This window comes from Balaenoptera physalus (genome assembly GCF_965194825.1).
Source record: "Balaenoptera physalus genome assembly, chromosome: X".
NCBI classification, from domain to species: Eukaryota; Metazoa; Chordata; class Mammalia; order Artiodactyla; family Balaenopteridae; genus Balaenoptera; species Balaenoptera physalus.
In genome coordinates this window covers 94261793-94284260 of record NC_138903.1, presented here as the reverse complement: position 1 = coordinate 94284260, position 22468 = coordinate 94261793, and the positions used below count along the sequence as shown (strand labels likewise).

Genomic DNA, 22468 nt, shown 5'->3' with positions numbered 1-22468 from the left:
CGGCGGCCGCCATCTTCCCCGCGATCTTCACTGCAGCCCGATCCGTGTGTGGCGCGTCCCTCCTGCCATGTCTGCCACAGAGGAGCGAGGGCCGATCCCAGGTGGCGGGGCGGGTGGCGACCCCAGTCCCCTCGGGGTCCGCGCATCCCCTTCGGGAGGGATGGATGGAGCCGAGGGGGCCGCGGCCCTTCTGGCCTCCCTGGGGCTCTCCAGAGCCCTTCACGGGGAGGATGGTGGGCAGGAGGCCGCCCAGGCCGCAGTGGAAGAAGACTGGGATGTAGAGCTGGTGGAGGAGGAGGAGGAGGAGGAGGAGGAGGAGGAGGAGACGGAGGAGGAGGAGGAGGAGGTACATTTTGAATTAGAGATCGAGGACCAGGAGGAGGATGAGTATCAGTCAGAAGAGGGAGACGAAACTGAGGAAGAGGTCGAGGAGGAGGAAGAGACAGAAGAGGAGGACGAGAATGGGCCCGAGGGCGCGGGAGTGGTCGCGGGCCACGGGCCCCCCACGGCGCAGTTTCAGTCCCTGTTCCGGGATCTGGTCCACTGCCGTGTGCACCACAGCCACTACAACGACCGTGTCCTGGTCGGGCCCTACGCCGGCCGCGTGATGGTCAGGCGCCGCTCCCGACGGCCCTCGGACCCTGCAGAGGATGCCGCGCCTCCTCAGGAGCAGGAAGGCCTGGGAGAGGCAGGTGAGGTCTGGCGGGGCTAGTACCAGGCAGAGGGCACCCCGCCCTGGGAGCCGCAGGAACCTGCAGAGGGGGCGGCATCCCAGAAGGCAGAGGAACCGGCGGCGGAGGCCGAGTTCTGGGCGGACGAGGTCCTGGCTGATGCCTCCGAGTCCTGGGAGGCTGGGGCGTGTGGACCTGACGACGGGGCCGAGGCTGGCGAGGGGCGGCCCAGTCCCCAGGCCCTCGCAGCCCCTGCTGGGGCATCGGCCTGAAAGGCAGGCCGCGCTCAGCGCTGGCCTCTGGCGGTTAAGCAGCGGGTCAAAGCTCTCAAAAACCTTCAGGCATGATATGCACAAGTAGAAGCCCAATTCTCTAAAGACCTTTATGATCTTGAGAAAAAGTATGCTGCTTTCTACCAACCTAGGGGCAAACAAATGGCATACCTCACTTTTGGTCGACGGGCTTCTAAAAATGCAAAGATTCCCAGTAGGATGACCTGAGAAAATGATGAAATGGCACAGGGGCACTTTTCAGTGGTTGAGGAATCAGTGAGCTTCGCGGTAGAACTTGTCTTTAAATTGGGTGAACATTTTCCAGTGACGTTCTGGCAGAAACATACAAAAATGCTCTGAGAATCAAATGATTTCGATCCCTTCTCCAAAGGGCCAGAAATAATCAGCAGCACAGTCTGTGAGGTCTACTGGAAAGAGGGGGAAAATGTTGTGAAAACTGTCAAGCAGCAGAAGTGTGAGGCCCATGGAAGTGTTGTATCAACCAGTAGGAACATGGCCAGCTCTTCTTTTTATTTATTGATTGATTGATTTATTTATTTTTTGACATATTTCTCTTCTCCAGAACCTCCTGAGGGCAGAGAACTAGGTTCTGCTGCTGATTTTAAATCGGGAAATGCTTCCCACCACCTTGTGATGCCAAAGTCCGTATCATTCGACACTAAAGAAGAGAGTGCACATCAGTATGAAAATGCTGAGGAAGAGAAAGAGGATGGAAATGAAAAAGCAGAAGAAGGACCCAAAGTGGATACGGTCTCAGCAGAGGGCAGCTCTGGAGAATACAGGTATTATTGTATAGTGCAACCATTCCTGACATATACCTGTTACTAACAGCTTTATGTTTTGTTTTGTTTTGTTTACATACTTAATTTATTTTTGGTTTATTTTTTTAACATCTTTATTGGAGTATAATTGCTTTACAGCGGTGTGTTAGTTTCTGCTTTATAACAAAGTCAATCAGCTATACGTATACCTATATCCCCATATCTCCTCCGTCTTGCGTCTCCCTCCCATCCTCCCTATCCCACCCCTCTAGGTGGTCACAGAGCTCCGAGCTGATCTCCCTGTGCTATGCAGCTGCTTCCCACTAGCTATCTATCGTGTTTTTAATTTTTTTTGTTAAGTAAATAAGAAAAAATTGTTGAAATTTAGTTTTGGAAAAACGGTTTAATGTTACTAATGGACTTGTATTCTAGATGATATAGAAGGAAGTGTGTTCTGAAAAGTATTTCATTTGCAGCCGCAAGTCCTTTGTCCTGTAGCTTTAAGACTACTACAGATGGGAAATTTATCAGACCTGGAAATAGAGACCTATATGTTTTTAGAGGTCTAAAATATAGAGACCTATAGTTTTAGAGAATGGTCACCAGAAGAAGCAGCTAAAGCGAGTAAGCTGTGCACTAGCTGTACCTTCATCCCCTGGCCACAGAAATGGAGTCTCTCGGAATAACAATGCCTTTGAGAAAGTGACTCCTTACAAAGTAGTAAAAAGTTAAGGATTTCACATAAGACTGCATTTCATGAGTAGTTCACAAATATTAGTTCGATTGAGATTTTTTATTCAAAAGAAAAGAAAATTAGCCATAGTAAGATTATTGGCTATCCCTGAGTCGGTAATTCAATCTTAGTTTCTCCTTCCTCTACCCATTCGTCTTTTCCTTTCTCTGTCTCATCTCTCTCTCTCTCTCTCTCAGTATCACGCTCTTTCTTTCTTAATTTTCACACCTGTGGATGTTTGATAACAGCCTCATTCTCATTTTACAGATACGGAAACTGAAGGTCTGGGATTATAAGGGATTTATGATTTGTGTAAGGAGCATAGGCTCTTAAGGTGGAAAGACATTTAAATCGCAGAGTGGCCTTTCAAGAAAAAAATCTAGCGTTTATAGTGGTGGGCAAGAGAGAGATGAGGTTGGTGTGGTGAAATGATGTGCACCCTGACAACCAAGGCTCTGGGTTACAAGAAGAAAACATTTTGTTCTCTCCTTGGAGAGCCAACAGATGTACATAGTATTGACTCATATTTAGAAAGTCCCTGCTGCATGTTATTGGTGTACAATTGTTAATTGACTCTTATCCCATCCTACAGTTGGAAGGCATAAAAAGAAGTGGACGGCGAAAGAAAAGATGAATTTGTTCTTCACGGATATTCTAGTTTTCATTAGCCCACAATACAAATTTTGTTCCAAAGTTCAGCATCCCAAAAGGATATTAACTGACATCTGACTTTATTCTTACCTTTTACAGATAAATTTGATAGTATTGTTCACGTTGAAAATAAAAGTTTGTTTGACATGAATAAGCTGCAGTTTTTTTTTAACCTAAATAACACTGACGCCAACGTATCTTTGTTCTGTTTCTTTCGGCCCACCTTACTGTCATTGAAAGGGATTTCTTTCAACTATTTGGTAAGCCTGTTTCAAATCCTTTTATTGCAGCCTCAAATAAATTAAAATATTAGATTATAAACAAGTTGTGTGACGAGAGAGATGGTGGCCCAGCCTCTAGTATATGTTATTGAAAGGACCTGACGGATGACCTAGCTTGCCTGGAGACCAGATGGCGCTATTGGCCTGCCATGGAGCAGCAGCAGCCGCAGCTGGGAACTTGTTTGAAATGCAAATTCTCAGAGCCTGCTCCAGACCTACTGAATTGGATATTCTGAAGGTAGGCTGCTAGCCATCGGGTTTTACAAGTCCTCCAAGTGCTACTGAAGCACACTAAAGTTTGAGAACCACTGCTTTAGGGCAATGGGGGAAACGTTTAAGTACACCTACGGTAGGACCAGCCTTAATTCACTGACTTGGTACTGTTGCAGGTAAACTGAACAGGATGGTAAGATCTGGGCTGAGGAAGACACTAGAATTCTCAGGGGCCTGAGACACAAAGAGCTCCCGGAGGGATGTGTTAGTTTCCTAGGGTTACCGTAACAAATTACCACAAAGCAGGTGGCTTAAAACAACCGAAATTTATTCTCTGACAGTTCTGGAGGCCAGAAGTCTGAGGTCAAAGTGTCGGCAGGGTTGGTTCCTTCTGGAGGCTCGGAGGGAGAATCTGTTCCATGCCTCTCTCCTAGCTTCTGGTGGCTGCTGTCAATCCTTGGCATCACTCGGCTTGTAAATGCATGATTCCAATTTCTTTCTTCATCTTTGCATAGTGTTTTCCCCTGTGTCTCTGTTTCTGTGTTCTTTCTCTTCTTATGAGGACGCCAGTCATACTGGATTAAGGGCCCGCCCTAATCCAGTATGACCTCATCTGATCTTTATTACACCTGCAAATACCCGATTTCCAAATAAGGTCACATTTACAGGTTCCGCGGGTCAAGGCTTCAACATATCTTTTGCGGGGACACAGTTCAGCTTATAACAAGGGGCAAAGATTCAGTAGTGGAAGGGAGAAAAAGATGAAGGAAAAACCTAGTTCCAAAAGGATAAAAGCATTATGATACCATGCACGTATGAAGTTTAAAGACATGCAAAAGTTATTAGATTGATTATAGGTACATGTATTTGTAGTAAAAGGCATACATAGGAGTAATGCATACATATGTAGTATGCAGAAAGGTGTGTATGAGAACAATAAACTTATTTAAGACAGTGGTTAAATGTATGGAAAGAGAGGGAGAATTCAGTTGGGGAGAGGTACACTGGGTTTCAATTTCATTTGTAAGCTTACGTTTCTTAAGACGGCTGATGGTTGCATGGGTGTAGCATTCTCTGTACCTTTGTCGAGGTCTGAAATATGTCCTAATTTAAAGAAAATGAAAGGAGGAAATGGGCCTAATATCTGGAACTTCTTTAAGGGAAAAAGGGGAAGGGGTACTTGAGCAGAGCAGAGGACCATAGAAGGGGAGAACCAGGGGTTTGAGGGTAGAAGGCCTTATTTCTATATTTAGTGAAGGCTGCTTGAGAGCTTGCTAGTTAGCATCAATACCTTTTTCTGTTTTCTGTGCTAGTGCCTCACGTACCCTAGGGTAGATTAACATTATTTATTTACGTGTGTATCTCCCCAGCTGCCTAACGTGTGAGCTTCTGAATTGTTTGGAACTTAAAGGCTTTTATTTATTTCTCTCTCCTAAAGCACTGTGTTTCCTTCTTCGTAGATGCTTGATAAAGGTCTGTTAAAGTGAAGTTAGTGTAAGGTATCCGCAACCCTTTCCCCTGTCACTGGGGTTGACATTTAAAAATGCATTATCCTAGAGTAACACAGGGTATTCCTTATGGCTAGAACAACAACAGAAAACGGCACAAGGCCTTTTGTCACCATTGTTTAATGAAAGAACAGTCCAAGTAGAAATTTATCCATGTAGGGTCCCTCGAAAGGCCTCAAATTGGTTTGCTTCTGTATGGCTCATGCCATGCCAGCAGGGTGTGTATGTGTGTATTTCTGTGTTAATACAGTTAATGTATTAACTATAGTTAATGTTAAAGGCCTTTACCTGGGCTTAAGAATTTTCGGAGGTTCACTTTATTTATTTATTTATTTATTTATTTATTTATTTATAATTATTTTTTGGCCACGTCGTGCGGCATGCAGGATATATCAGATCCCCGACCAGGGTTCGAACCCGTGCCCCCTGCATTGGGAGCACAGAGTCTTAAGCACTGGGCCGCCAGGGAAGTCCCGGGAGGTTCACTTTAGACAAACGCCTGCACACCTCTTTTTGAGATAAGCCTTTTTTGGTGCATGCTGGGAGTCCGTGTCCCTGCCCCTTACCGAGCTCCAGTTCCCTAGGGCCCTGACTTTACTCCCCAGGTGGCCCCGTGTCCCAAGCCCCAAGAGGCATGTGTGTTCCTCTTCACTGAGTCTGTGCTTCTGAGAGCTGAGTGGCACCGTCAGTGTTATACTCTCAGGACTGAGAGGTATCTACGAGGTGCTGGCTGTGTATACAGGGAACAGGACACGTGGGCTACGTTACCCACATGTATGCACCTGAAGCCTCTCATGTTGAGGGAGGAAGCTCAGGCTTGCTGCTCTGAGGGTCTGCTGTAGCTCTAACGTATCAGGCTTCTCTGAGTCTCTGAGAGACGGTCCTTAAATCAGGTCAGGGACGAATCCTGCATTTCCTGTTTCTCTGGGTGTTTGTGGGTTTTTCTGTGTCCACACGTATAAAATATGTTCTCAGTGAGTCCCTCAACCTTGAAAACTTTGTGCTCCTTGTAGGAAAAGACCTGTCTTGTCCCTCTCTGCCTCGTCCAGGAAAGGTTAGGATGTTCTGATATTTTCCTTGCTTATGGCTCCATCATCTGAGAGGATTTGATCGAAAAAATCTCCTTTTATTCCACTACCTGAGAGGTGACCATTGGGAGAAAAACAGAGGGGTAGGGTGGGTGCCGGAGTTGGAAACAGTTTTCTGTACCAGTTAGGGATATTCTAATGACACTAAAGTTAATGATGAAGAATCACTTTTACTCTAAACCACCTATTTTCAGATGCTCATAACTCCAAGGAATACAAATGAGTACACGTTTACAAGTCTAACAGGGCAGGATTCTCAGACAATGGTGTTCTGGGAAATGTGGTATTATCAAGTCCTGTGAATCACATCATATAGTAGGATCTGTTTTGAGGCATAAAATGTACATTTCTTAGAAGTCTGAGCAATGAATTATGCGTGTTTACAGAATAGGAATTGATATCATCACCAAATCTATGAAGAAAATGAGTTTAAAACGATTCTAAGAGGCACCTAAAAGTTGGCCCTTCCCTCTCTCTCTCTCTCTCATCCAATTAGTTATTTACTCTGCTGCCTTTCTCTCCAGTTTCCTGCGTTATTTTAGACCGCATCACTTCCTGACAAATTATGAACTGGTTCATGTATACAGAAGATAATACAGCATATATGTAAGGAATATCATAATAATATAAAAACCTGGGTACCCACCACCAAGCTTGAGAACTAGAACACGGCTAATGCCTTGGAAGCCCACCTGTGCCCTTCCTGCGTCATCCCCTCATTCCTTCCCTGAGGTAACCACGATCCTGAACTTTGTTAAAAATTCACTTATTTATACATTCACGGCAGAGGACTGTTCCTTTAAATAATGTTATTTCTTGTCCATTTTGGATTTTATGTGAATGTAATTATACTAGATGTATTATTACTTGCCTTACTCTTTCTCCCCCCCCCCAATTTTGTGTGTGTGAGATTTATCCATGTTGATGTGTGCAACCGTAGTAATCAGTTTTCATTGCCGTATAGTTTATCCATCGTATGAAAATTCCACAGGGTGTCTATTTCCTGTTGATGGACATGTGGGTTGTTTCCAGTTTTATGCTTTTGCAAATTATCTTGCGACGAATTTTCTCATTCATATCCCCCTATGCCCACATGCAAGAGTTTCTGTAGTTTCTCAGTTGAGGGCAATCTTACGCACTGACCCCTCCGCCCCAACCAGGGTGACATTTGATAACGTCTGGAAACATTTTGGTTGTCATAACTGAGGGTGTGCTACTGGCATCTAGTGGGTGGAGGCCAAGGATACTGCTAAACATCCTACAATGCACAGGACAGTCCTCTACAACCCAGAATTGTCTTTCCAAAATGTCAACAGCTGAGTCACCCTGATCTAGAGTATAGGCCTAGACATGAAACTTCTGGGTCGTAGGGTCTGCCCAAGTTCAACCTTACTGGTAACACCAGTTATCTTTCAAAACAGTTGTACTAGTTCATCCTCCCAACAGCAGAGGATGAGATTTCTATTGGCTCCACATTCTTGCCAACTCTTAGTATCATTACCTCCATTACTTCTTGCCTGAACTTTGCCCTAGTCTCCTAACCTTCTCCTACCTCCATGTCTTTCCCCACAGATACATGCTTCATATACTTGCTAAGTTAACCTTCCTAAAACCCAACTCTGGCCATGCCAAATTCCTGTAAGAAAATTTTGATGACTCTACTGCATACACAATAAACTTGGCATTTAAGACGCACACAAAAGGGCCCACTAGCTCTGTAGACCTAGTAATACCAACTTATTAGGTGGTATTCAAATAAGCCGTGCCCTTTCTCTGCTCTCTGCAGCATGTGTGTTGTTGAACACTTACCCTTTCTTAAGTCAGTTCTACATTCATTTCTAGGTCCCTTAATTCAGCCAGTTATTAAATCTTTCAAATTTACTGAGGATTTGTCTTTCTCTGTCTCACTTATTTCCCTTAACATAATACCCTGCAAGTCCATCCATGTTGCTGCCGATGGCAAAATTCTTTTTTTATGGCTGATTAGTATTCCTTTGTATATATACATCACATCTTCTTTGTCCATTCATCTGTTGATGGACACAGATTGCCTCCATACACTGGCAATTATAAATGACCATGCTATGAACATTGGGGTGCATGCATCTTTTTGAATTCGTGTTTTTCTTTTTTACAGATATATGCTCAGGAGTGGAATTGCTGGGTCGTATGGTAGATCTATTTTTAGTTTTCCGAGAAATATCCATACTGTTTTCCACAGTGGCTGCACCAATTTACAGTCCCACCAACAGTGTAGGATGGTTCCCTTTTCTCCACGTCCTCTCCAAAATTTGTTACGTGTGTCCTTTTGTGAGGTGATGTCTCACTGTGGTTTTGATTTGCATTTCCCTGATGATTAGTGATGTTGAACATGTGTGCATGTGCCCATTGGCCATCTGCGTTTCCCCAGAGACAGGAGTGGAGACTTCATTATTAAGGCTACAAGAAGCCATCAAGGGGGTCTAATCTGGGATGTAATTTGTGTTTTAGAAATGTCACTCTGAAAGCAATGTGAAGAAAAGTCAGAGAGGAGGAAGAATGCCGTGTTCATTATAGGAGTGATTTATGTGAGAGATGCTGACGTTCTAGACTAAGGTAGGGGTATTGAAAGCACATGAAGAAGTGTGTAGAACTGAAAGGCAACAGTTGATTGGCTATGGGTGATAACTGGATGTGGAGATAACGGAAGGTGTTGTAAGCGTAGAAGAATAAGCGGTGGTAGATGTATTGACAACTTAGTATGCCTGAGTGTGAGCAGGAAAAGAAGGAAAAGAGGAGAAACCCCAGGGAATTCCCTGGTGGTCCAGTGGTTAGGACTCGATAGTGGCCCGTGGCCCGGGTTCGATCCCTGTTCTGGGAACTAAGATCCCAGCAAGCTGCGCGGCACGGCCAGAAAAAAAAAAAAAAAAAAAAAAAAAGAAACCCGAAACCAAATCAATGGTGACAGGAGGGAGAGGTAGAAGAGGGAGAGTGCAGATGGGCAAAAACTAGAGAGGCCAAGGAATAGGAGGGCTCAGTGAGATAAAAGAACACGTGTAGAGAGAGTAGAAGAATGAGAGAGCAGCATGGCTAGGCGCTTGCGGTCCAAGACTGGGATATTTTCATTTTAGAAGTGAGAGGTAGAGTAGTTTAGGGTAAAGAATAAAGCAAAGTGTGTCCCCACCCCTCCCCGCCCATATACACTGCAGATGCTTGGACAAAATGATCGGAAATGACCTTTTCATTTTTGACAAGCAAGTATTGTCTCTACGAGGATGCCTGAGTGACCAGAGACAAGGGGTGCAGGATTAAGAGCAGTAGGGCTGGGCTCAGCTGACCCACTGCTGTTGTGATGGTTAGTTATAGAGGGATCCCCCACGTAAGTATGTGGCTTAGTTCTATGTGGCTCCGCCCCGTAAGTGAGAAGAAAGCACTTACTGCAATAGAAGGAAAAAGAGGGGGAAAGGAGAGGGGAAACGAAGGTGTGAAGATGCTCTGCTGGTGAAGAGAAGGAAGGAAATCAAGAGAAACATTTAAAAAACGTGTGATTCTAAAATGGTTAAAAAGAAAAAGTGGGGTGCTTGAGAAGGGGTCGAGGTGGGGTAAAGAGTTCAGTTTTTAGCTGTACAAAACACTCAGCCACCCCAGGAAGTTCCATGCAACTAGAGCTTTGCAATACGCTGGGCACAAGCAGTCCCAGCTCTTCTCACCAAATACTGAAGGAAAGGGGAAGGGGGAGAATGTTTGTTTGAATATTCTAGTTGACCAAGAGTGAACCTGAAATCCATTTTGATTTCAACACTTTTAAATGGCATGCCTCACGAGGTCCAGCGCTGGTGAACATGACTGAGGTTTATCTGTTCATTGCCCATCTGGCTTATGTGCTCTGAAGAAGCCTCTTTCTGACCTTGCTTCATCAAGGTACCAAGATGGGAAGGACGAAGGGTAGTGAATGAGTGGAAGCATTTCCTCTTGCTCTGAGATATTTCTATTCTCTGTGGCAACGTTCAGGGTAGCGGAAAGAAGAGAAGGCCTCTAGCAAAAATGTAAGGCATTTTTCCCCCACATGCTGGGGCCAGAATGCTGGAGCATTACAGTGGCCTGCTCTCCGGGGGCTCACTGCCTTGAAGATCCGATACACTGACCTTTGCCTTCTTTTCCCCTTCAATGCTGTCAGCCAAGAACCCTCACTTCAACTGTGCATCCCTTAGCTATGGGAGGGGGGCTCCCGGAGCCCAATTTCTATCCTGATGACGGGCCAGAGCCGGGCCACGAAATGCACAGGTTGAACCTCCTCTATCCCTTCCAGAGGACAGGCGCTCTGGTTCACTGGAGGTCCGAGGGTCTGGGAATGACCACCAGTCAACTATGTCCTGATTCCTCAAAGGTGTCCAGATCTTTCAAACTGCAGATTCAGCCCGGGCGGTCAAATTACTCCTTTCACCACAAAAAGCAAACTCTTGGGCATACGCTGTTTCAGGTGAAAAGCACATTTTGCGTTTTTGCGGAGGGGAGGCGCAGGGCGGGGTGCCCCACGCCGCCGACCCCCCGGCCCAGCTCTCCAGCTGCCAGGGAGCTGGAGCTGGGGCTGACCAAGGAATGACTGCGGACGCCAGAAGGAGCAGAGGGCTGGGCGGCGCACGGGCTGTGGTAGGAGGCGGGACCGCGCATCTCGTTCAATGGGTCCCGGCGCCTGCCGGATTGGCTAAGCTCGCTTGCCGTCGGGGTGGGCGGAGCCAGTTGTGCGCCGGGCTTGGGGCCCGCCCAGCGGCAGCCGGACGTGCTTCAGACCCCGCGCTCTGGGGCAGCGGCTGGGTGCGTGGTCCGGTTGCTGCGTGGAGTGAAGCTGCTGGGCTGCTGCTCTTCTTGCCGCTCCCTTGCTCAGGGCCGCTGGTCGACCCCCACCCTCCCCACTCCCCTTGGCCTCGATGTTCTCACCTTACAGGTGGCTCTTGGCCGAAGCACGAGGTCCGCGCCCCGCTCCTCTTGGTTATCCCGCTCCCCCCCGTCGTCTCTCTTCCTCCCGGTCCGCAGCGGTCTCCAGGGTTCTCCGAAGGTCGGAGCTATGGCGTCCCGACATGCGGCGGGCCGCTGTGCTCCTGCTGCTCATCAGGACCCGGCCCTTGGAGGGCGACGACCCGAAACCCAGCTGGAAATTCCGCTTTGATTTCTAAGCTCTCCTCGTCTGATGTTCCTGACGTCGTTCTGGACTTCTTCGATTGGTAAGCGGGGTCGCCAGGCTGCCATGAGCTGGGAGGGCGGTGGGTGAGTGGGCGACCTCTTAGCAGGAGACGGCTGGAGCCGATGTGGGCCTGCGCTTTTGAACCGCTGCCCACGCGCGCTGCCTGCTGGCCAGTCCCTAGAGGAGTTGGTGGTGGGGATGGGGACGACCAGCTGCGATGGAGCCCCCTTGCTTCAGCCCCTCTGTTGCTGTGGTGCCTAATAGCGCTGAAGTGGCGGGGTTCGGGGAACTACCGCCCCCGGGTCCACCCCTCCATCTCCAGGGACTGAGTTCTCCTCAGCCAGGTATACTGGCCCCTGTGTGTGAGTGCGCGGGGAGGGGGTGATGGTGCGGTGAGGGCTAAAGGCAGTATTGTGTGCTGAGTTGACGGCTGGTAAAACTGGGAGGGCCTCGACCGGCCTAATCCCAGATTCCGCTCCCCACTCTGCTCCGCCAGATAGGGTCCTCTAGCAACAACGCTTCTTATTAAATGCACCAGATGCATTCCTGCTTATTATCCCTGAATAGTGTTTCCTTGTCAGCCAGCAGAACGATTCAAGCAAGCCAATCACATCCTTGCTTAGGAACCAGGGGGTACCTCACCCTCGTGATACTGCAAAGCCCGCTTCCCACAGACCCTTCTGGTTCACGCTGTTCCAGAATGCAACCCCCATGTGTCCTGCATGGCCTGCGATGTCCTCCTCTCCTGGGCTGCCCAAGAGGTGGGTCACTGGGCCTCCGACCCTGTCCCCATAACCACCCAGAAGGTCTGGACCACTCATGATTAGATGGAGATAAAACCCACAGCTGTAAATTTGCACTGCTAGAAATCTAAAATATTCTGAGGGAATTTGTACAGAGAGAAAAGACAAAATAATAATAATAATAATTCCATGCAGCGCAAGTGGCAGCACGCTAGCAGAAGATGTTTTCAGTCCACCCACCTCTGGCTTGGGGGCCCAGCAATCTTCTGCTGTGCCACTCTGTTGCCTATGCCTGTGTTGCAGTGAAAATCCTGATCATCCTAATGATAGGGAAGAGCAACCATGGCACTTTTGTGACACGGTGATGAAATTAAACCCAGCTTAAGCCAGAGTCCTTAAAACTTATTAAGCAACCATTGCCACAGGAGAGGCCCCTAACCCTTATGAAACTGATTTGATGCTGTCTGAAGGAAGAAATCTATAAATATGAGCAGATTAGGCAGAACACCCCCCCCACCCGCACACACACACACACACACAAACTATATCCAGTGACAGACAAACAAGCAAATGGAATCAGAAAGAAAGAAATCAAAAAACTTGGATACAGAGGGAGGAAAGAATGTAAATTGATACAGCGGTCCAGAATTTAATCCAGTTGGAAATCTAGAATTTGCTAAAAGAATTTATATCCCGGATTTCCCTGGTGGCCCAGTGGTTAAGAATCTGCCTGCCAATACAGGGGACAGAGGTTCGAGCCCTGGTCCGGGAAGATCCCACATGCCGCGGAGCGACTAAGCCCGTGCGCCGCAACTACTAAGCCTGTGCTCTAGAGCACATGAGCCACAACTGATGAGCCCATGTGCCACAACTACTGAAGCCTGCACGCCTAGAGCCCGTGCTCTGCAACAAGAGAAGCCACCGCAACGAGAAGCCCGTGCACCACAATAAAGAGTAGCCCCCACTCGCCGCAACTAGAGGAAGCCCGCGCAGCAACGAACGCGATGCAGCCAAAAGTAAATAAATCAATTTATTTAAAAAAAAAAGAATTTATACCCTGGTGAGGTATTTATACCCTTTGTCCTTGGCAGACAACTGTCTTCTCACTGTGTCCTCACATGGCCTTTTCTTTGTTCAGTGTGGGGAGAGGGCGAGCTCTGTGGCGTCTGTTGCTCTTCTTATAAGGATACCCCCCCTATTGGATTAGAGCTTCAAGCTTATGACCTCGTTTAACCTTGAAGGCCATATCTCCAAATATAGCCACATTCGGGGTTACGGCTTCAACATACGAATTTTGGGGGAACAGAATTCAGTCCATAACATCTTTTCTTTTTATTTTACTTTTGGCTGTGTTGGGTCTTCGTTGCTGCGCGCGGGCTTTCTCTACTTGCGGCGAATGGGGGCTGTTCTTCGTTGAGGTACACTGGCTTCTCACCGCAGTGGCTTCTCTTGTTATGGAGCACGGGCTCTAGGTGCGCGGGCTTCAGTAGTTGTGCCATGCGGGCTCAGTAGTTGTGGCTCGCGGGCTCTAGATCTCAGGCTCAGTAGTTGTGGCGCACGGGCTTAGTTGCTCCGCGGCATGTGAGATCTTCCGGGACCAGGGCTCGAATCCATTTCCACTGCATTGGCAGGCGGGTTCTTAACCACTGCGCCAACACGGAAGTCCCAGTCCATATCATTATTTATTTATTTTTTTACCAACATGTTTACTGGAGGATAATTGCTTTACACTGGTGTGTTACTTTCTGCTTTATTACAAAGTGAATCAGGTATACATATACATATATCCCCATATCTCTTTCCTCTTACATCTCCCTCCCTCCCACCCTCCCTATCCCACCCCTCTAGGTGGTCACAAAGCACCGAGCTGATCTCCCTGTGCTCTGCGGCTCCTTTCCCCTAGCTTTCAGTTTTACATTTGGTAGTGTATATAAGTCCGTGCCACTCACTCATTTTGTCCCAGCTTACCCTTCCCCCTCCCCATGTCCTCAAGTCCATTCTCTAGTAGGTCTGCGTCTTTATTCCCGTCCTGCCCCTAGGTTCTTCATGACCATTTTTGGTTTTTTTTAGATTCCATATATATGTGTTAGCATACGGTATTTGTTTTTCTCTTTCTGACTTACTTCACTCTCTGTGACAGACTCTAGGTCCGTCCACCTCACTACAAGTAGCTCAATTTCGTTTCTTTTTATGGCTGAGTAATATTCCATTGTATATATATGCCACATCTTGTTTATCCATTCATCTGTTGATGGACACTTAGGTTGCTCCTATGTCGTGGCTGTTGTAAACAGAGCTGCAATGAACATTGTGGTACATGACTCTTTTTGAATTATGGTTTCCTCAGGGTATATGCCCAGTAGTGGGATTGCTGGGTTGTATGGTAGTTCTATTTTTAGTTTCTTAAGGAACCTCCATACTGTTCTCCACAGTGGCTGTATCAATGTACATTCCCACCAACATTGCAAGAGGGTTCCCTTTTCTCCACACCCTCTCCAGCATTTACTGTTTGTAGATTTTTTGATGATGGCCATTCTGTCAGTCCCTAACATCTTGATCTATATTTTGGGTATCTGTGAGGCAAGTGATTCCCAGAGTTCTTTACCTCAAAGGGGACAACGTTTAGGCAATGGCCCAAGAGTTTATAAAAAGGTACAGATGGGCCCATTTGTTAGCCAGGGCATCCAGTACTAAATGACTGTAGTTTGGTCAGTTGTGCTGACCCTTTGGTCCTGTCCTCTATCCTAGGCATGTTGGTTAAGGGATCGAAAGCAGTAATATGGATGATGGTGACAATACCATATGTAGTGTACAATGCCCAATATTGCCCACTCACTTGATTCCAAGAGGCTCCCCAGGTAGCCAAGAGGTCTGGGAGAGGAGTGACTTCTTCTACCACTATCTCATCTGGCAAGGGACTAAGGACAGCTGAGGCCATGCCCTCTTGCAAGAAAGATATGCCAGAAAGCTATCTGGTGTCAAGGAGGCCTCAGTAAACATGCTGAGGTTTTGGGGTGCTGGTTCCGTGATCTAAGGCCTACTGGGCACCTGGGTACAGAGGGTCACAGGCTCAGGGTCTGTGAGAACCTCTGTTTTGAGGATGGCCCGGTATGTGGCTGACAGTTGCCACGCTAATGGTTTATAATACAAGGCCAAGAAGGGCAGTTTCTTGCCTCGGTAGCCCATGGGCAACTTACAGCCATCATGTGTGGTCCAGAGATGCCAGGGGGCATGAGCAGAGGTTACTAAAGCCTCAACAATGAAGGAACCTCTGGAGACACTACTGGGAGTGTCCAGTGATTTAGACTTGGACAGATTCTAGAGTTTTTTGTTGGAAGGTGCTTTTAGCATTTTGTTAATATAAATTCTTTTAGTAAATTCTGGATTTCTAATTGGATTAAATTGTAAATTGAAACAGAAACAGACATAAAACAAGTTAATATATTGATTGGTTGATGAAAGTGTTGTAACCAGAGGCTCGCAGGAACCTAACCCTGTATTTCCCCTAGGAGCAGTGGTTTAGTAGTCACTGATTCATTACTTGTGGTGACTTTATAGGACATATAGTGAACACACACACACACTGCAGGGACTGATGTTCCTTGGTCAACGTGTGAGAGTACGTTAGGATCACAGTGATGCTCAGGGCCTGTTCCCATTCCCATGCCCTTTGGGAGGAAACAGCCCTGCTGAAGGTCTCAGGTGTGTTGGGTGAGCACGTCAGAGAGCTTTGGAAAGGCCAGCTGTCTGCAGGGCTCTGGCTGGCTACTTGCGTATGCTCAGCCAAGACGTCTCCAGGCTGGAAATCCATGATTAGTGAGAGAAATGCCAGCTCCCAGAATGAACGTCTTTGAGAAGACAGCCTTGAGGCCTAAGAGTGTGAAATGACTTTGTTGGGCGAGGGCCAGAAGGTGCTCTGTCTGTGTCAAGCCATATGCCCAGCCCTAAAAACAGAGGAGTACAAGAGCAAGGTTGACATGGGTATGACAAGAAAATGCCCAGGTGGGGAAATGTGACTTTGTGCTGGAGGGCGTAGACTTGTTAGCTCAGCTCAGGAGGGCAGTGAGGGTGGAAGAGTACTTTTCCTGGGGCAATCAGCTGCCCCTGGAAGGACAGCCACCGACCTGGAGAGCTGTGTCCATTGCTGATTACAAACTGGGGCTCTTTAGGGGGTTGAGGTAATGCATTTTTGAGGGCTGCCCCCTGCCTGCTTCCTCTCCTCTCCACTTCCCAGAATGCCTGCCCCCGCTTCCCCCAGCCCCTCATCCTGCTTGGTAACATGGACCCAGTCTTTGTGCCCCATCCTCTGGATAAAAGCTGGGGAGGGGGAGGAGGAGTCTTCCTCACTGGGTGCTTCTGGCTGACTCACTGTGGGGAGAGAAGGGGGTGGGGGAGAGAATGTGTACACATATGACTGTACGTGTCTGCATGTGTGCAGGAGAAGGGAAAGCCCTGGAAAGGTGACAGCTGCGGTATTCTCTGCTGTTTGCTCTCTGGGAAGCAATGTGGCCTTCCTGATGACCGGTGACTTCTCTGTTTCAGCAAAATCTATGCAAATGAAAGTGGTTCAGAAGGTCTTGGACAGGATGCTGATGGGATATGGTATCCACCTGAGCCCACATATTGGAGGTAAACCGCTTATAGGCGCTTGAGGGTTGGTTTTTTTTTTTTTTTTTAGTGAAGAATAGTTGATTTACAATGTTGTGCTACTTTCAGGTACACAGCAAAGTGATTCAGTTTTTTATATATATGTATATATCCTTTTTCATATTCTTTTCCATGATGGTTTATCACAGGATATTGAATATCGCTCTGTGTTCTATACAGTAGGACCTTGTTGTTTATCCATTGTATATATAACAGTTTGCATCTGCTAGTCCCCAACTAGTCCCAATCCTTCCCTCCCCTACACCACGCCCCGCCGCCGCCTTGGCACCCCCAAGTCTGTTGTCTCTGTCTGTAAGTCTGTTCCTGTTTTGTAGATAAATTCATGTGTAGACACCTGAGGTTTTTCTGTTAAGTTGAGTAGTGCTGAAACACAGGAAGGCAGCCCACCACGTAAGCTCACCAGTGGCCTTCTCCCAGGCTCTACACCTTTGCCTCTCGAGATCCCACCTTCCTGACTTGCAGAGACCTGCAGTCGGGGTACTCCTGGCCTCCCAACCTCCAGGCCTTTTGCTCCGACCCTGGAATTTCTCCCACTTCTCTGGCTTCACATGCAAGAGGCCTTCTGCTCGCTCCACACTCCCTTGAGAAGGTCCCACAACTGAAGTACACTCCCTGGTGTGAGTGGAGGAGCTCTACCCACAAATGGGTGTGCAGGCCGGAGGGCGCTGTGGTGCTCAAGGTAGAATTCTCTGCTCCATCTGTCAGGCTCTATGGGGAGGGCACTTGAGCACACCTTCTCTGCACCCCGAGTACTCACCGTATGGAGTGTGTTCAAAACTGAGCACATGGTCTCTGTCCAGTCTACTTCACCTACCCGGGCCCCAGGTGCTTGCCCCTCTGCCCCCCAAGCCTTCAACTCCCACCAGGCTGTATTGGTTCTACCTCCAGAAAACATCCCAACTCTGTTCTTGTCTCTCTATTGATCGTGAGCCACCCCCAGATCAGGCCTTGGGCATCTTCCTACGGAATTTCTGCAACAACCTCCCAACCTCTCGTCTCCCTAATATTAGTGTTGGTCCCTCTAATCCATTCAGCACACTGCAATCAGCATGGTCTTTATAAATCAAGCCTGATTATGTCAAGAACTTCTGATGACTTTAGCTGTCCAATAAAATCCAAACCCTTTAGCCTAGCATTCAGATTTCTAGAGCAGAGATGAGAAATGGCAAAGAAACAGAAATACAAACCACCACGAAGGCAATGAGTCAGTTCCTTTGTGTATTCCCTCCTAGCCTTCCCCGTGGAAAGGGCAGCTAGCCTGAGCCACACAGCTTGAAGTGACAGGAAACCTACCCTAAGCCCACAGAACAGGAGTAGTATTCTTTGGCCCAGGGGACACCCAGGAACCCTAAACCAATGACAGAGAAAAGAAAGGGTACATTAATTAGAGGTTCTATGGGAGGTTGAACTAGATAGCAACTCTAAGGGGTTAATGAACACTCATAGTTCATATTTGTGGAAATGAATACAAGTCTTCTGAATATCCGGTGCCTCCACCCTAAAGAGCACTCAGCTGTGAGGATTTGGCACTTGGGGGTAGACCATTGAGGGCATCATGTTTGCCCTGAGAGCTACCTTGAAAACCAAGGCCATTGCCCTGGGCCCTGAGCTTTGGAGGTGGGTCACTTGACTGTTGCTTTCCCTTTGCTGCATTGTTCCCTCCAGCGTGTGAGGGGATAAGGTGTTCCGAGGTGAGTGTGTGTGTACCTAGGGGCTGGGAGGCTGAGGTGGAGAAAGCAGAAAGCAAGCTCCGTCAGTAGCCTTACGTTACAAGGACAGCAGTGGCTCTAGGTGGGGACCTTAGGGAGGAGAGCGAGGGCTAGAGGGCTGGGTATAGGGGAATTCAGGTGTTAGAGCACAGCCCCTGCCCCTTGTGTGATATCGTTTGGGTCAGTTGGGCCAAACACTGGTAGGTGTCAGGGAGTAGCTACCTCATTTCCTCCTTTCCACGTTCTCCTGTACCTCAGCAGAGACTAACAACCACAGTTTAAAAACACCAAGCACATTCTCCCATTGTTTTAAGCAAGATAGCACCTCAGCAGGCATCCAGGGCCAGAAGGAGGGAGCAGGGGCAAGGGCCAAGCTCTGGGGATTGTCAGGTGTGGATAATCTGCATTATCTCTGAGGCACCTCATCACCATCTTTCAGACTCTGATCTATTTACACCTGATGCCTAAGGTGGGAGGGGGTGGGTTACATTAACCTTTTTTTGAATGCAGACCTGGGACATATGAGAAAAAGGGGGTCCCTGGATAGATTTGGCCAAATATTCGATGAAGAGGGAAGTGCAAGAACAACTTTGGACTTTCTTTAGACAGACGGGGGCACCGCAGGCGCTCAGTCTGGGGATGTCGCGCGCGCGCGCGTGTGTGTGTGTGTGTGTGTGTGTGCGTGTGTGTGTGCGCGCGTGCGTGCGCGCATGCGTGTGCGTGTGTGTGTGTATTTGGGGAGCAGGGAGGCCAGTAGGTGGGGTAGCTGCTCTCTGAATGGAGTGGGTGGCAGGGCTGAGGGAAGCGGAGAACAAAGCAGAACGCTTTGGTGCAAGGTGGGTGTCCTAGGAGGTATCTTCCCTGCCTGGCCTGCCACTGCAGCACGCTCTGGAGAGGAAGGAAGCTCAGCCCAGGGGGGCAGGAGAAGAGGAAGGTGAGCATCTGCCAGGGGCCCATAGGTACCACGGGGGCAAGGTTAAAGTTGCTGGGGGCGTCACGCTGGGAGAAAAGAGCACCTGGGTAGAGATTTGCAACTTGATTCCGGAAGAGAGTGAGACTCTAGGAATCAAGGAGTGAACGTACCGGATTACATTTTGAATTGCTTTAATCGAAGGAAGAAAGAGGCAGCAGGAGAATGAGAGCTGACACTGGACAGAGTTGAGTAGAGAAGTCAGGACAGAGAGGATGAGGGATGAGGGTAAAGAACAGTGAGGACAGGAAGGAGAACACTGCCTAGAGATAAGTGGTAGTGTCAAGAGCACTGAAAACCCATTCGAACCATTGCCTGCTCCACGGGCAAGTTGAGCCCGAGTCCATCCCCAGGTCTGTGAGGTTATCAGCCGCAAGCAGGATCCAGGCAGTGGCACCTACCCTGTGAGAGTCACCTGCCATCACACCCATTCCTCTTCTCAAGCAGGGCTTCAGGTAGGTTGGGCCAAGTGCCTCAGAGTTTAGGGACCCCTAGATCTCCCTGTGAGGCCTCCCACTCGACTGAGTCGAACCTCTCTTTGTGTGTCAGGTGGAGGAGAGCCTCAGGGTTTAACCCGTTCTTCCTCTTCCCCCACAAGTTCACAAGCAGAAGCCTTGGGAACTTTGTCCTGTTCAGGTTCAAATAGGAGCTTTATTTTCCCTTGAGAAGGAAGGGGCAGTGAGAAGAGGAGGAGGAGGAGCCAGGGAAAGCTAGCAAAGCGGCTTCCAGTCTGGGCAAGAGAACTGGAAGCCACAGTGTTGTGAAAAGCAGCTGCCTGAGGGCTCTGCCCAGCCCAGCACCTGGTATGACATCGGCACTCCCATATCGTGGAGTGAAGGAATAAATGAGACATTTTTTATTCTTCCTTGCTTCGTCTTTCCTGTGAAGCCTGAACCTGTGATAGACACTGGGGAGAGAGAGAAGCTGGAGCAGTGAAGTTCAAAGAGGAAGGGAAGTGGTTACCCGCACAACTTTTCTTGCCTTCCTGAGCTCATCAGGGAGGACAGTGTTAGGTTATGGAGCTGAGGTCATCACTGCAAAGATGGGATTTAGGCACCCTCTCTGGAGGCTTCTTGTCTTAGTTCTGGCCACTATAACAAATATCCCATAGACTGAGTGGCAACAACAGACATTTATTTCTTATCCTTCTGGAGGCTGGGAAGTCCAAAACCAAGGGGCTGGACATTTTGGTTTCTGGTGAGAGCTCTCTTCCTGGCTTGCTGATGACTGCCTTCTGGCTGTGTGCTCACATGGTGGAAAGAGAGAGAGTTCTGGTGTCTCTTCCTCTTCTTGTAAGGGCACTAATCCCATCATGGGGAGCCCACCCTCATGAACTCATCTAAGCCTAATTACCTCCCAGATACCATCACACTGTTAGGCTTTCAACATGGATTTTGGAGGGTACGCAAACATGCAGTCCGTAGCACTTTTTTTTTTTAATTTATTTACTTTTATTTATTTTTTGGCTGTGTTGGGTCTTCGTTGCTGCGCATGGGCTTTCTCTAGTTGCGGCGAACCAGGGCTACTCTTTGTTGAGGTGCACGGGTTTCTCATCGCAGTGGCTTCTCTTGTTGTGGAGCCCGGACTCTAGGTGCATGGGCTTCAGTAGTTGTGGCACACGGGCTCAGTCGTTGTGGCTCGCGGGCTCTAGAGCACAGGCTTAGTAGTTGTGGCGCACGGGCTTCGTTGCTCCGCGGCACGTGGGATCTTCCCGGACCAGGGCTCGAACCCGTGTCCCCTGCATTGGCAGGCGGATTCTTAACCACTGCACCATCAGGGAAGCCCAGTCTGTAACACTTTTAATTTTCCTTTTAGAGATGTTTGGATACTTTAGCTGAGTTCTCACACTGATCAATGCTAGCACATAAGGCGGCCCCTCTGGGCAGGTAAAGTAGAATGAGTTTCCCAGCTTCTGGGCTGCATTTCGGTGCCAGGGCACATGGCTCGATGAGGGGAATGTGGACTGCATTTCAGCTCCCAATTGCTGTTTTAGCTGGGAGCCCTTGGGCAGGGCTCTGTGCTGGCCCTTTAGGGTCCTCCGGATTCCACCAAAAGGGATGGAATTGCCTGAGTGGCACTGAATTTTCTAGAGTGAGACGTATGACCCTGGGATTGGTGGAGTCCCTGGCTCCCTGGCCCTGCTGGGGTTTGTTAACTGTCTTACACAGCTTCCATTCTCTAGAGGCATGTGAGGGGTCCGTAAGGTTGTAATAAAGGACTGTGTTTATGGGAACCCCTGTCCCTACATAGCACACTGCTGGGGCTTGTTCACAGCGACCCTAAATGCTGGAGTCTGGGATTTGCCCTAACACAGAAACCCATTTACTTCTCAGGTGTCATTCAGACAATTATTCCCAATAGCACTTTGCTTTTCTGAAGCATTAGGCTTGGAGTAACACACTTCTCTCTCTGCAGCTCAGTTTCTGGGCAGTTATCCTGCAGTGAAGCCAGCGGGTTGAATGACAGGAGTCACACATGTTTCTATAGCAGCAGTGTGATGTAATACACAGAGAATAATGTGGCCTAGCTGTAGAGCTGGTTAAAGACAGCTGTGAGCCAATAGAAAATAAAAACTTCTTTCTGCACAGTGCCGTACAGTTCACTATATGGACGTGGGGTCCTGAAAAAAAAGAAACACACTCAACCGCATCCTCACCCATTCACTCACACTTACACATTAAATCTGTAACACATATAAGCATTCTATCCACTTACACAAACACACTCACATGCTGACACATTCACGCACGAACATACTTACACACGCTCTTACATTTTCACATCAGCGTGTTCACACATGCGGACATGCTCACACATTTTTCACACAGGAACATGCTGGTGCATTCACACATAGAGAGACTCATACACTTGCATTCACTCACACATGCTCATGCTCGCACATGGACATGCCTGCATATTTACTGAAAGAAATGTGCTCAAACACATACACACTCACCAATCACTCACACGTGAACAAGTTCACACAAATGAACATGCTCACACGTACGTGCATATTAA

The 22468-nt window shown here is 48.1% G+C and overlaps 2 protein-coding genes across 9 annotated transcripts in view; both read left to right on the top strand.

Moving 5' to 3' along the window:
* Nucleotides 1-3263, top strand: part of LOC309653259 (uncharacterized protein) — a 29557-nt gene extending 26294 nt beyond the window's left edge. For 2 of the 3 annotated variants that reach the window (XR_014259053.1, XM_082447827.1), the window contains 2 exons: nt 1527-1746; nt 3051-3263. Coding sequence is in view for 2 of the 3 variants with exons in the window: in XM_082447827.1 (XP_082303953.1) it covers nt 1527-1746; nt 3051-3063 (233 nt within the window). In the remaining variant the exon portion in view is untranslated. Of the gene's footprint in view, nt 1-602; nt 693-1526; nt 1747-3050 lie in introns of those variants that run through there. The other variant, XM_082447826.1, reaches the window with a different exon arrangement.
* Nucleotides 3264-10532: 7269 nt separating this feature from the next.
* Nucleotides 10533-22468, top strand: part of LOC309653204 (uncharacterized protein) — a 34154-nt gene continuing 22218 nt past the window's right edge. For 3 of the 6 annotated variants that reach the window (XR_014259026.1, XR_014259028.1, XM_082447696.1), the window contains exons 1-3: nt 10533-11400; nt 16646-16732; nt 19330-19414. Coding sequence is in view for 2 of the 6 variants with exons in the window: in XM_082447696.1 (XP_082303822.1) it covers nt 10778-11400; nt 16646-16732; nt 19330-19414 (795 nt within the window). In the remaining 4 variants the exon portion in view is untranslated. Of the gene's footprint in view, nt 11401-11941; nt 12122-16645; nt 16733-19329; nt 19415-22468 lie in introns of all 6 variants that reach the window. The other 3 variants (XM_082447698.1, XR_014259027.1, XM_082447697.1) reach the window with 3 other exon arrangements.